General features: G+C 40.4%; 1 protein-coding gene across 1 annotated transcript; it reads right to left on the reverse strand.

Annotated features, from left to right (window-relative positions):
* Positions 1-8,294: 8,294 nt before the first annotated feature.
* Positions 8,295-10,502, reverse strand: LOC308520222 (disintegrin and metalloproteinase domain-containing protein 20-like; the record flags this gene model as incomplete). The annotated part of the gene is made up of 1 exon (XM_081092748.1): positions 8,295-10,502. The coding sequence occupies one exon, from the start codon at positions 10,500-10,502 to the stop codon at positions 8,295-8,297; it is 2,208 nt and encodes a 735-aa protein (XP_080948874.1).
* Positions 10,503-14,068: the final 3,566 nt, after the last annotated feature.

Consider the following 14,068-nt stretch of genomic DNA (forward strand, 5'->3'; position numbering starts at 1 on the left):
AGCTCCTATGGAAAACAGTATGGAATTCCTCAAAAAATTTTAAAAAATTGAACTTCCATTTGACCCAGGTATTCCATGTGTAAGAATATATTCTAAGAATCCCAAATTATCAATCAGAAAGATTTACAACCGCTAAGATCTGGTAACAGCCGAAGTGCCTATCAGTAGATGAGTGGATAAAAAAGCTGTGGCACATTTACACAATGAAATACTATGCAGTTTAGGAAAGACTGAGTTCTTACTCTTTGAGATGCCTGGAAGGACCTAGAGAGTATTATGCTAAGAGAAATAAGGCAGTCAGAATAAGTTGTACATTCTTATTGAAAGAGGGGCTAAAGTAGGTTTACAGATATTTGTATGGAAAATAATACAATAATTAATAAATAAAAATTAAACTCTGTTTTGTGTACTCAAAACTGTAATCTACTTTTGCTCACTCCTGTAATATATATAGTAATGATGTGAAGACTGAAAGTTACTACCATTGCAAATACTAGAGCTGTTAATGAGTCATGACTGGCATGAATAGTAATAAAAAGATTTCTTGAAATGGCGGAGTTACCTGTGCCTTGTCCAGGAGTAGGTAAGGGTGAGCAGCTGAAACGGGTAACATACAGCCCTAATAAGCAGAAAATACTAAGCTGGGAGACAGTTTGCAGCCGGGAAAGACAGAGGACTCCCGGAGAAAGGGAACGGTTGGAGATTGAGGCTGAAATCTCTCCTGGAGTGCCTGCTCAGCCACAGAGAGCATGCCATCTTGAGTGGCTGTTATTGGGATTGTATAAAGCCAAAGACCTGGAATCCATGGCATCCAGAGATTGGCTACTAACCCGGAAACAACGGACCCCAAGCAGCGCGACTACGTGAACTTAGAGGAACCCTGCTTCTCCCCATGGAAAGGTCAGACTTCCCCTAAAGTTGCGGTTTTCAATTCAGGTTGGAGAGAGGAATGCACGCGCGGGGGAAATCTGAGCCCCACAAAGTCCGCGGCTGTTGAGGCCAGCGTGATCCGCAAGTGTGGAAGGGCTCCCCCAGGGCTGCTGGCAGAAGTGAATGCTAAAAATAAGCCCATAGCTGGACTGGATGCAAAAAAGCAGGCTTGGATTTTGCCAGTGTGCTGGCTGCTTAGCACTGGGGAAGAGAGGGTGCGTGGAAGGGACTGCACACAGAGCTGAAAGGTGGGGGGTTGTGAATTCGTGCAACTTCTCAGGCTCTTGTTCTCTCTCTTCCCATTAAAGCTTTGCGTTTGATTATTAAACCCAGTACATGGGATTGCCCAGTCGGGGACACTCGCAGAGACTACAGGGGAAAGTTGTTTTTGTGGAACCTGGGAAACAACGGGAGTAATGACTAAAGAACAGGTTCTAGGACAGTCAACTCTCCCAAACCAATTTTAAGTGCAATAGGGAAAATAAACCCAACTGCTGGATAGAGAGGACTTATAGCCTCAGAGGTCAATCCAGAAACACTGCCACCCAGCAGCTGATCCATGAACTGACTCTTCTGTAAATACAAAATAAAGGCAGTCTGGGAAACAAATATGGCCTGCCTTAAAATCAGGACTGTGGTTTACAACACAGAGGAACAGTGTATCGCAGGGAAATTCAATACTCTCCTGAACACCTGGAAAGACTAAGGCATCCCAGAAAGAAGAGTAGAGGACCCGAAGCACCTTCACTACTGTACATTTTTATTTTTATTTTTAATTCTTTTTTCACCTTTTAATTAAGAAACTATTTTTTTTCTTTTTTCATCACCTGATTTTACCTTTTTGATTACTACACTTTTATTTTTAACTAGTATTATTACTACTACCATTTTACCATGTTTTAGTGTCATTTTATTTTCTCTTTATTTTATTTTGGGATTAGTGTTCTAAATTCTATTTTCATTGTTCCTTTAGCATCATTTTTCTCTACCCCAAATTTACCTTTATGCCAAAACTCTCTTCCTCACTTTCCCCCTTTTGTTGTCCTGTTTCTCTTACCCTATTCCTGCTTTAGATTTTCCCTATTTCTTCTTTTTACCCCCTGTCTAAATTTCACCCTACTTATATATCTAATTTCCAACCCCCTGCTCTAAATCCATATACACCTCTCTTATCTTTCTTCACTATCCAAATTTTTTTGTTCTTCTCTCTGTCTTTTTGTTATGTTTGCTTGATTGTTGAGTATATTGGTTTTTTTAATGCTTGTTTGTGAGATTGTTTTTCTTTTTTTTAAAATATTTTCCTGTTGGTTTTTTTTCTCTGGTTATTTTTGTGCTTCTGTTTTTCCTTGCCTCGCTTGATATTAGTGGTTGTTTTTAGTTTGCATTAATCTCCAGGGATCTGTTGCTGGAATTGGTTGGGATTAGTGGCGGTGTATTGGAGTTTTCTCCCCATATAAATAGTCTCTTCCCCTTTTCTATTTCATTCTCTCTCTTCTCTCTCTTCCTTTTTTTCTCCCTTTTCCCAATTCCATTTTTGCACTCCTTTTCTTTCTTTTCTCTTCTATCTTCCTTATCCCCTAATTCTCTTTGCTTGGGTGGTCCCCTTTATTTGGGGTTATTAATATCGTGAGTACATTTGTGTTCAGTGCCTTGTATGTTGTTCCTTGTTGTGTTGTATTTTGTAGCTTTAAATCAACACAGTGTAGAGAGAACTACATAACAAAACATCTGGAGAAGAGAGATCATGTTGAAACAAAGAACCAGCCCTCGTATGAAAGAAAAACAGGCATTACCAGAAAAGGAAGTAAATGAAATGGAGGAAATGGAGGCAAGCAACCTGTCAGAGAAAGAACTCAGAGAAATGGCCATAAGGTGGATGAAAAGAATGGAAGACAAATTCAATGATATGTGTAAGAACCAAGAGGAAATGAAGAAAAACCAAGAAGAAATGAAAAATGACATCACTGCTATAAAGAGCCCAATAGAAAGCATCAACAGTAGACTAGAAGAAGCAGAGGACCACATCAGTGAGCTAGAAGACAAGGTAGGAAAAAATACCCAAAGCAGTGCATCTTCTAGAAAAAAAAGTTAAAAAGCAGGAAGGGAGCCCAAGAGAACTCTGGGACAACATGAAACGAAACAACATCTGAATAATAGGGGTGCCAGAGGGAGAAGAAACTGAGCAAGGAATAGAAAACCTATTCGAAAAAATAATGACAGAAAACTTCCCTGATATAGGGAAGAAAAAACTCACACAAATCCAAGAAGCTCACAGAGTCCCAAACAAAATGAACCCCAAAAGACCGACACCGAGGCACATTATAATTAAATTGGCAGACACCAATGACAAAGTAAGAATCTTAAAAGGAGCCAGAAAGAGACAGAAAGTTACCTACAAAGGATCCCCCATCAAACTAGCAACTGATTTCTCAACAGAAACACATCAGGCAAGAAGGGAATGGAATAAAATATACAAAGTCATGCAAAGGAAGTGTCTGAATCCAAGAATACTGTACCCAGCGAGGCTATCAATCAAAATTGAGGGTCAAATCAGGAGCTTCACAGACAAAAAAGGACTACGGGAGTTTATTACCACCAAACCAGCAATGCAAGAAATGTAAAGGGTCTGCTGTAAAAAGAAAAAAATAGGAAACGAAGAAGGAACACAGGGGTAAGAATAAAAATGACGACAAACAAGTATCTATCAATAATAACTTTAAATGTAAATGGATTAAATGCCCCAATCAAAAGACACAGGGTACCTGAGTGGATAAGAAAAGATGACCCATATATCTGCTGTCTACAGGAAACCCACCTCAGAAAAAAAGACGCACACAGACTGATGGTGAAAGGATGGAAAAAGGTTTTTCAGGCGAATGGAAGTGGAAAAAAAGCCGGGCTAGCAATACCTATATCTGACAAATTAGATCTCAAATTTAAGGACATAAAAAGAGATAAGGAAGGCCACTTTATAATACTAAAGGGAGCAATCCAACAAGAAGAAATAACTCTGGTAAATATATATGCACCCAATATAAGAGCACCCAAATACGTAAGAAATCTTCTGGAGGAGATCAAGGGAGAGAATGACTTCAACACAATCATAGTAGGGGAATTTAACACCCCATTATCACCATTGGACAAATCCTCTAAACAAAATATCAGTTTAGAAACATCAATCCAAAATGACACACTAGATCAGATGGAATTAATTGACATCTTCAGAACATTTCACCCCAAAGCCACAGAGTATACATTCTTCTCAAGTGCACATGGGTCATATTCAAAGATAGACCATATATTGGGTCACAGGCAAAGTATCTTCAAATTCAAGAAGATTCAAATAATATCAAGCATCTTCTCAGACCACAGTGGCATAAAACTGGAAATCAACTACAATAAAAACAATCCAAAAAAATCAAACACATGGAGACTAAATAGCATGCTATTAAACAATGACTGGGTTACCAGAGAGATCAAAGAAGAAATAAAAAACATCATGGCAACAAACGACAATGAAAACACAACAATCCAAAACCTATGGGACACAGCAAAGCAGTCTTGAGAGGGAAGTTCATAGCTCTACAAGCCTACTGCAAGAAACAAGAAACAATGAGAATAAATTACCTAACTCTACAACTCAAAGAGTTAGTTAGAAAGAGAGCAACAAGAAAAGCCCAGTGTAAGCAGAAGGAAGGAAATAATAAAGATCAGAGTGGAGAAAAATGACATAGAGACCAAAAAAAAAAAAAAATACAAAAGATCAACAAAACCAAGAGCTGGTTCTTTGAAAGGATAAACAAGATTGATGAACCTTTAGGCAGGCTGACCAAGAAACAAAGAGAGAGGACCCAAATAAACAAAATTAGAAATGAAAGAGGAGAAATAACAACAGACCCCACAGAAATACAAAGGATTTTTAGAAAATACTATGAACAACTCTATTCCAACAAACTAGACAACCTGGAGGAAATGAGCATATTCCTAGAAAGATACAACCTTCCAAAACTTAATCAGGAAGAAGCTAAAAGTCTCACTAGGCCAATAACTATGAAGGAAATTGAAGCAGTAATCAAAAAGCTCCCAGCAAACAAAAGCCCAGGGCCAGACGGATTCACAGGGGAGTTTTACCAAACATTCAAGGAAGAACTAAAACCTATTCTCCTCAGACTACTATAAAAAATTCAAGAAGAAGGAACACTTCCAAGCTCATTCTATGAAGCCAGCATCACCCTAATACCAAAACCAGGTAAAGGCAACACAATGAAAGAGAATTACAGGCCAGTATCCCTCATGAACATCGATGCTAAAATCCTCAACAAAATTCTAGCAAATCGTATCCACCAGTACATCAGAAAGATCATACACCATGACCAAGTACGATTTATTCCAGGGATGCAAGGATGGTACAATATCCGCAAATCAATAAACGTAATACATCACATAAACAAATTGAGAGAAAAAAAACACATAATAATATCAATTGACGGAGAAAAAGCTTTTGACAAAATTCAACACCCTTTCTTGATAAAAACTCTCAGCAAGGTAGGAATAGAAGGATCATACCTCAACCTAATAAAAGCCATATATGAGAAACCCACAGCCAACATCATAATCAATGGGAAAAAACTAAAACCATTCCCCCTAAAAACAGGAACAAGACAGGGATACCCCCTCTCACCACTCCTGTTCAACATAGTACTGGAAGTACTAGCCATTGTGATTAGACAAGAAGAAGAAATAAAAGGCATCCAAATTGGAAAAGAAGAAGTAAAACTGTCCTCATTTGCAGATGACATGATACTGTACTTAGAGAACCCTAAAGACTCCATCAAAAAATTATTAGTTTTAATAAATGAATTCGGAAATGTAGAAGGATACAAAATTAATGCCAAGAAATCCATGGCGTTTCTTTACACCAATAGTGAACTTACAGAAAGTGACACTACAGAAGCAATCCCATTTACCATTGCACCAAAACAATTAAAATACCTAGGAATAAACTTAACTAAGGAGATAAAAGACTTATACGCGAAAAACTACAGGCCACTGAAAAAAGAGATAGAGGAAGACATAAACAGATTGAAGAACATACTGTGTTCATGGATTGGTAGGATCAACATCATCAAAATGTCCATACTACCCAAATCAATCTATAGATTCAATGCAATCCCCATTAAATTACCAATGGCATATTTCACAGATCTAGAACGAACGTTCCAAAAATTCATCTGGAATAAAAAAAGAACTCGAATAGCTGTAGCAATCCTGAGGGAGAAGAACAAAGTTGGTGGGATCTCAATACCAGATATCAAACTGTACTACAAAGCCACTGTTCTTAAAACATCTTGGTACTAGCACAAGAACATACATATAGATCAATGGAATAGAATAGAAAACCCAGAAAACGACCCAAACCATTATGCTCAATTAATATTCGACAAAGGAGGCAAGAGCATACAATGGAGTCAAGACAGTCTCTTTAATAAATAGTGTTGGGAAAATTGGACAGATACATGCAAAAAGATGAAACTAGACCACCAACTCACACCATACACAAATATAAACTCAAAATGGATAAAAGACTTAAACATAAAATGGGAAACCATAAAAATTCTAGAGGAATCCACAGGCAGAGAAATTGCAAACATACGCCGAAGGAATTTCTTCTCTGATAATCCTCCTTGGGCAATGGATACTAAAGAGAAAATAAACAAATGGGACTATATCAAAATAAAAAGCTTTTGCACAGCAAAGGAAAGCATCAACAAAACAACAAGAAGACCCACTACATGGGAGAACATATTTTCCAGTAATATCACTGATAAGGGTTTAATCTCCAACATTTACAGGGAACTCATGAAACTTTACAATAGGAAGATAAACAATCCAATCAAAGAATGGGCAAGGGATCTAGGTAGACACTTTTTGAAAGAGGACGTACAGAAGGCCGAAAGACATATGAAAACATGCTCAAAGTCACTAATTATAAGAGAGATGCAAATCAAAATGACAATGCGGTATCATCTCACACCTGTCAGAATGGCTATCATCAACAAATCAACAAACAACAGGTGTTGGAGAGGATGTGGAGAAAAAGGAACCCTTATGCACTGCTGGTGGGAATGCAGACTGGTGCAGCCACTGTGGAGAACAGTATGGAGTTTCCTCAACAAACTAAAAATGGAACTCCCATTTGACCCAGTGATCCCACTTCTTGGAATATATCCCAAGAAACCAGAAACACCAATCAGAAAGGATATATGCACCCCTATGTTCATAGCAGCACAATTCACCAAAGCTAAGATCTGGTAACAGCCTAAGTGCCCATCAGCAGATGAGTGAATTAGAAAACTGTGGTACATCTACACAATGGAACACTATGCTGTGGTAAAAAAGAAGGAACTCTTGCCTTTTGCAACAGCATGGATGGAACTGGAGAGCATTATGCTAAGTGAAATAAGCCAGTCAGAGAAAGATAAATACCACATGATCTCACTCATTTGTGGATTATAGAGAACAATAGACTGATAAACAGGGACAGATCCAAAGACAGAGAAACAGTGTTCAGACTATCACTCTCCAGAGGGAAAGTAGGGAGGGAGGGGGTAAGGGGAAGAGATCAACCAAAGGACTTATCTACACGCATATAAGCCAAACCAATGGACATGGACAACAGGGGGATGAGAACATGAGTTGGGGGGGGGGGGTTAATGAGGGGATAAGGACACATTTGTAATACCTTAACCGATAAAGAATTAAAAAAAAAAAAGATTTCTCAGGTTTTTAGTCTCCCTCTAGTTGCCAACTATTGAAGAAAGTAGCGATGAGGACTGGCAAAGAAGACATTTAATTTCTATATTTGCATTCTGTGTGTGAGAAAGCAGAGTACAAATGGGAAGTATGGATAGAATTGAGAAATCAATTTAAAAACACACAAATAAACAATATCCATTAGCTGTACCTTTTCTGAGAAAAACAAAGAGGTTAATTTCCTGAAAAGTAAAATACTATTTAAAATAAAAAAGGAGTAATATTATAGGAATTAGGATATTTTGGGAATTGTTTAATGGCCAATATTTTAGGATCCCAAATAATAAAAATTCTTGGGTATTATGTCAATGGTCTGTGACACATTCTGTAACATTTCTACAGCCAGGAGACTAAAATTTACCACACGGGAAATCAGGTCAGACTGAACTTCTTTGAAATAGTGAATTGTTCCTTTTCTTCCAAAAAGTAGTAGAACATTTTGCTGTTTTTCTTTAGATGTAATTGGAACATCTTGCTCTTCTTCTTTGGCTAAAACTTTGGCATTTTGCTCTTCTTATTCATGTGAAGTTGGCACATTCTGCACTTCGTTCTTATCTGTTGTGCTGAATGTCAAGAACCCCAAAAATTAGCAAGCCTAATAAACAAATAAAACGGATCAAGGAGAGTAGTAGCACATACTTGTTCTCTTTCCTGATTTTCTTCCTTTTTCTCCAAGGGGGTGGGCCACTATCTATACTACCACCATGACCTCTTTCCAGGCAGAAGGGAGGGTCCCACTCATAGCTGCAATGGCAGTGCTGTCTGTTGTTGCAGACTCCTTTCAGATTGCAGGTCTTAGGTGAACAACTATTTACCAGAAGTGACCTATGGACACACTTCCTTTGGATGCAGACATGTTCTGTCCCACACTCTGTCCCATCTTTCACATCACCAATGTCAGGTTCTGTCATCCCGAAATGGTAGTCAGTACCCCAGCAGGTGGCGCCATTGAACTGAGTCCAATGCACAGTAGAATGTTCTCTCAGAAGGGGAAGTTCTGTCACGTTTTCACACTGAATCCTCCCGCACAAGGTATCTGAGATGTCACATTTTACATATGTAGCATTCATCAAACCACAGTTCCCAAAACGGTCACCTTGAGTGTTCATTTCTGTGTAGCAACGCTGATTTGCACTCTTGGCCTCTTTGCCAAAAATGTTCGTACACTGCTCTTCACGGTTATTGCATCTCTTTTCATAGCAGGAGCCACCATCCTTGCATGAGATCCCATTCTGCACATACACATCCTCTGGACAATGGTAGGATGTCCCATTGCACCACTCTGGGAGATCACATTCATTTTCCTTTTTTCTACAAACTTTTCCTCTTCGAGCGATCTGGCAGTGTCTGCAACAAAGCCCAAAAGCACAAGCAGCCCCAGGGCTGAGAGTGCAGTTTGACTCACAGCACGGATCTTTCATACACAAATGTAAAGCGCCACAGTCACACTCTTCTCCTTCTTCAACCACACTGTTTCCACACCGTGCAAGTGGGAAGACGTTCCCTGTATTTGATGAAATATACATACAATTTTTCATAGCAAGGGTGTCCATGAAGCTAGCATAGCTGCAGTTGCTGAATGTAGTTCCACTTGATTTTACTGGAACCATGATGCAGTTTGTATGTCCACATGTACAAGGTGGTACATCATGATGCATACCAAAATTATGACCAATCTCATGTGCCACAGTATATGCAAAAGAATGTAAAGTATCATCCATTAAAGTTTCCACTCCACAATTAAATTCATAGTCACATACTGTTCCCACATTGGCCAGGCCAAAAACCATACCATAGTCACGCTTTACAAAAAGATGTGCAACATCATGAGGAATGCGCTTATTAAAGCTAGTTTGCTTCCAATTGCAAAATCCGCTTAGACCACCACCTATGTTATCTAATGAAGTCGGGTTTTTTTCAGTCCAGACTTCAATTCCCATGAAAACCACATCAACATCCAGTGACTTCAAAAAGGTATCTACTGCATTGACTACAAGTAATACTTCATACTGCACAACTGTGGTGTTACGTTTGTGATGAAGATAGAGACTGTGTTCCACCACCACAGCCAGTTCAAGAAGCCGCCTGTGAGTCCACCAGCCTTCATACTCACTCTGCATCAAAGTGAAATTAGCACTCTCTTGGAACTTCAGTTGTCGTGCTATTTCTTCATCTGTTACTCCACATCTCATGGGCGGCAATTGTGTCTCCTCACTGTCCACTTTATATATGAAATGTTCAAATATGGTAGAAAGTGTATCGGGCTCTATTTCATAAACAATGTCATTTGTCTGTAATATTCCTTGCAAGCCCCCCAAACAGGTACCGAGCGAAACCAGGGATTCTGGGTCCCCCTCCACATAACCATGATAGTAGCAGTCATTCTGGGTAAAAGGCTGGTCCTCAAGAAGAATGCCCTGGTCTGAGTAGGTAACCACTCGGAAGTGTCTGGATAGAAAATGCCTGTTGACCTTCATGTTTATGACCTGATCCCGCCCCCCAAAATGCATTCTGTAAGAGAGCCATTCTCTAGTCTTCGTGCCAGTGTCAGTGCCTGTTACCTTCAAGGGAATCACCACTTCTGGGGGACCATGGCGTTGGGCGTGTACAATCAAGAACCATCCATATGGGAACAGAATCACCCCCAGCCAGAGTGGCAGGAGAGTGTTCCTCACACACACCAGGGCCTCTCTCACAGCCATTATGGTGCCACCATACATAGCCATTGGTGAGAGCAAAATAGGACGGGCAGGAAGCATCACTGTTCCCTCTGAGCTGGGTATTCAGCATTGACTTTGAATCTGTTCTCTGGCAGGCTCATGTTATCAGAGGAGCACACTGGAAGAGAAAACAAAAAGAAGAATAGAGACTGTGTTGGCGGTTAGGGAAGGCCAAGGTGGTGGAGGAAAAGACAAGAGTTAAAATGGATTAGTGTTTGGCTCAAGACATGACTCAGAATACTGCATTCATTTGCCGTTAAGAAATTTTAAGGCACCCTTGCCCATGTGGCAAAGTTGGTTGACTGTTGTCCCATTCACCAAGAGGTCACTGGTTTGAATCCTGGTCAAGAAACATGCCCAGGTTGAGGGTTTAATCTCCAGTAGGGGGCATACAGGAGGTAGCTAATCAATGTTTCTCTTTCATAGTTGTTTCTATCTCTCTCTCCCTCTTCCTTTTTCTCTCTCTAAAAATCAATAAAAAAATATTATAAAAAAGAAATTGTAAGGCAGTGTGAGACTTTTGTGTACAAAATAAAGATGATTGGTCATAGACTGACACCTTTTGAACCTAGATGAATGACACACAATGATTAATGATACTGTTAACTACATGAACATGTGAGAATATTTTCACAATAAATATATAAAATGACGGGCCTTAATATAAAGGTGAACATATATCATGTTTGAGAGGGAGTCTCTATTTACACCTTTGGACTTCATATAAATATATATATTTTTTAAATTAAATCTTTATTGTTCGGATTATTACAGTTGTTCCTCTTCCCCCCTCCCCATAGCTCCCCTCCACCCAGTCCCCCCCAAACCCTCCGCCCTCACCCCCCCCACTGTCCGCATCCATAGGTGCACAATTATTGTCCAGTCTCTTCCCACATCACCCACACCCCTTTCCCCCCTAAGAATAGTCAGTCCACTCCCTTTCTATGCCCCTGATGCTATTATAATCACCAGTTTATTCTGTTCATCAGATTATTTATTCACTTGATTTTCAGATTCACTTGTTGATAGATGTGTATTTGTTGTTCATAATTTGTATCTTTACCTTTTTCTTCTTCTTCCTCTTCTTAAAGGATACCTTTCAGCATTTCATATAATACTGGTTTGGTGGTGATGAACTCCTTTAGCTTCTCCTTGTCTGTGAAGCTGTTTATCTCACCTTCAATTTTGAATGAGAGCTTTGCTGGATAAAGTAATCTTGGTTGTAGGTTCTTGGCATTCATCACTTTGAATATTTCTTGCCACTTTATTCTGGCCTGAATAGTTTCTGTTGAGAAATCAGCTGACACTCATATAGGTACTCCCTGGTAGATAACTGACTGTTTTTCTCTTGCTGCTTTTAAGATTCTCTCTTTGTCTTTTGCTCTTGGCATTTTAATTATGATGTGTCTTGGTGTGGTCCTCTTTGGATTCCTTTTGTTTGGGGTTGTCTGCGCTTCCTGGACTTGTAAGTCTATTTCTTTCACCAGGTAGGGGAAGTTTTCTGTCACTATTTCTTGAAATAGGTTTTCAATATCATACTTTCTCTCTTCTTCTGGCACCCCTATAATTTGGATGTTGGTTCACTTGAACCTGTCCCAGAGAATCCTTGCGCTATCTTCATATTTTTGGATTATTTTTGCTTTTCTGGTTGGGTGTTTTTTGCTTCTTCATATTTCAAATCTTTGACTTGATTCTTGTGATCCTCTAGTCTGTTGTTGGAACTCTGTATGATATCCTTTATTTCAGTCAGTGTATGCTTAATTTCTAGTTGGTCCTTTTTCATAACCTTGAGGGTCTCACTAGATTTCTTGATGGTCTCACTACATTTATCGGCGGTCTCACTGGAATTTTTGAGGTTCTTACTAAATTTATCGGCAGTTTCTAGAAAGTTCTTGAAAAACATTAAAAGTGTGGTTTTGAACTCTATATCCAGTAGTTTGCTTTCCTCCATTTCTGTCATTAGTGACCTGTTTCTTTGTCTCGCATTTTTTATGCTTCCCTGTGTTGGTAGAGTGGCTTTGTGTGCTAGGTGTCCTATAGGGCCCAGTGGCTCAGCCTCCCCAATTACCTGAGGTGGACACTCTTAGTGCACCCCCTTTGTGAGCTTTGTGCACAGTCTTGTTGTAGTTAAGCCTTGATTGTTGTAGGAATCCCTGGGAGGAATTGACCTCCAGGTCAATTGGCTGTGAGAATCAGCTGTGTCTAGTGGGAAAACCTCTGTGCTGAAGACACCCTTCTGGGGCTAGACTTGCTTCAGTGGGGCTTTGGTGCTCACTGAGTCTGCCCCCTGAGTGTGTCCCTTATGGATCTGAGGAGTTGTAATCTGGATGGTCCCACTCTAACCATTGGGTACACTGGCTCCTGGATCTCTAAGGAGGTGCTAATTTAGCCTCTGCCTGATGCTACCCAGCAGCTGCTACTGAGAGATCTGAAGATTCCCCTTCCTTGTTTGGGGTTTGGATGTGCCCAGATGAGGCCCAGCTGTGAAGCAATGCAAGTTGCTGTGGGGCGTTGGGCCTTCTCTTGGAAGTTCTGTGTCTGTCTGGCCCAGTTGCAGTTTGTTAAGTAATTTTCAGATTGCAAAGGGCCAGGGCATTCATATGCAAAAGCCTCTGCACACAGCTTGGGTGGGGCGGGGTCTCAGGGGATCACCAGGGTGGAACAAGCAGCTATGGCTGATCCTCAGCCCTGCCCTAAGGAGCCCTGTGTCTCAGTGTCCTGGTAATTGCTGCAAGCACCTCCGAGAGAAAGCTGCCCTCGAGTTCCGAGTTCTGCCCACTGCCAGAAAATCCAGTCTCTCCCCGCACAAGTCCAGGTCCCCAGAGACTTCCTGGAATCGGAGTTCAGAGCAGTCGGGGGCTTGTGACTTCCTCCTGATTCAAAAAGACAGCCCCATCCTCAGTTGCCAGCCCTTGCCGCATGCGCTTCTGTACCTCTGCACTCCACCTCCGCAGCTCCTCTGAGTCTCAATGTCCTTTTCTCTTTCCTTCTAGTTGTAGAATTTCCACTCAGCCAGCATTCCTGTAGTTCTGGATGATGTCCATTTTGTCTTTTTGCTGTATTTTTGAAGTTGTTGTGGGAGGCAGCAATTTCCGGTGTTTACCTATGCCACTATCTTGGTTTCTCCCCATAAATATTAATATATAGTTTTTATTTTCAATTTTACTTTATTTTTATTATTTTTCAAATTATTTTTTAGTTTTCAATTATAGGTTGCACACAGTACTATATACTAGAGCAGCCGTGGGCAAAGTACGGCCCATGGGGCAGATCCGGCCCGTTTGAAATGAATAAAACTATTGAAAAAAAGACTGTACCCTTTTATGTAATGATGTTTACTTTGAATTTATATTAGTTCACACAAACACTCCATCCATGCTTTTGTTCCGGCCCTCGGGTCCAGTTTAAGAACCCATTGTCGCCCTCGAGTCAAAAAGTTTGCCCACTCCTGTACTAGAGGCTCAGTGCATGAAATTCATGCACTGGGGGGGGGGCGGTGTCCCTCAGTCCAGCCTGCACAGTCTTCAGTGTGGGACCCCTCGGACCTAAACCGGCAGTCAGACATCCCTCTCACAATCCTGGACTTCTGGCTCCCAACCGCTCGC

The sequence above is a fragment of the Myotis nattereri genome (genome assembly GCF_964212035.1).
Source record: "Myotis nattereri genome assembly, chromosome: 5".
NCBI lineage: Eukaryota > Metazoa > Chordata > Mammalia > Chiroptera > Vespertilionidae > Myotis > Myotis nattereri.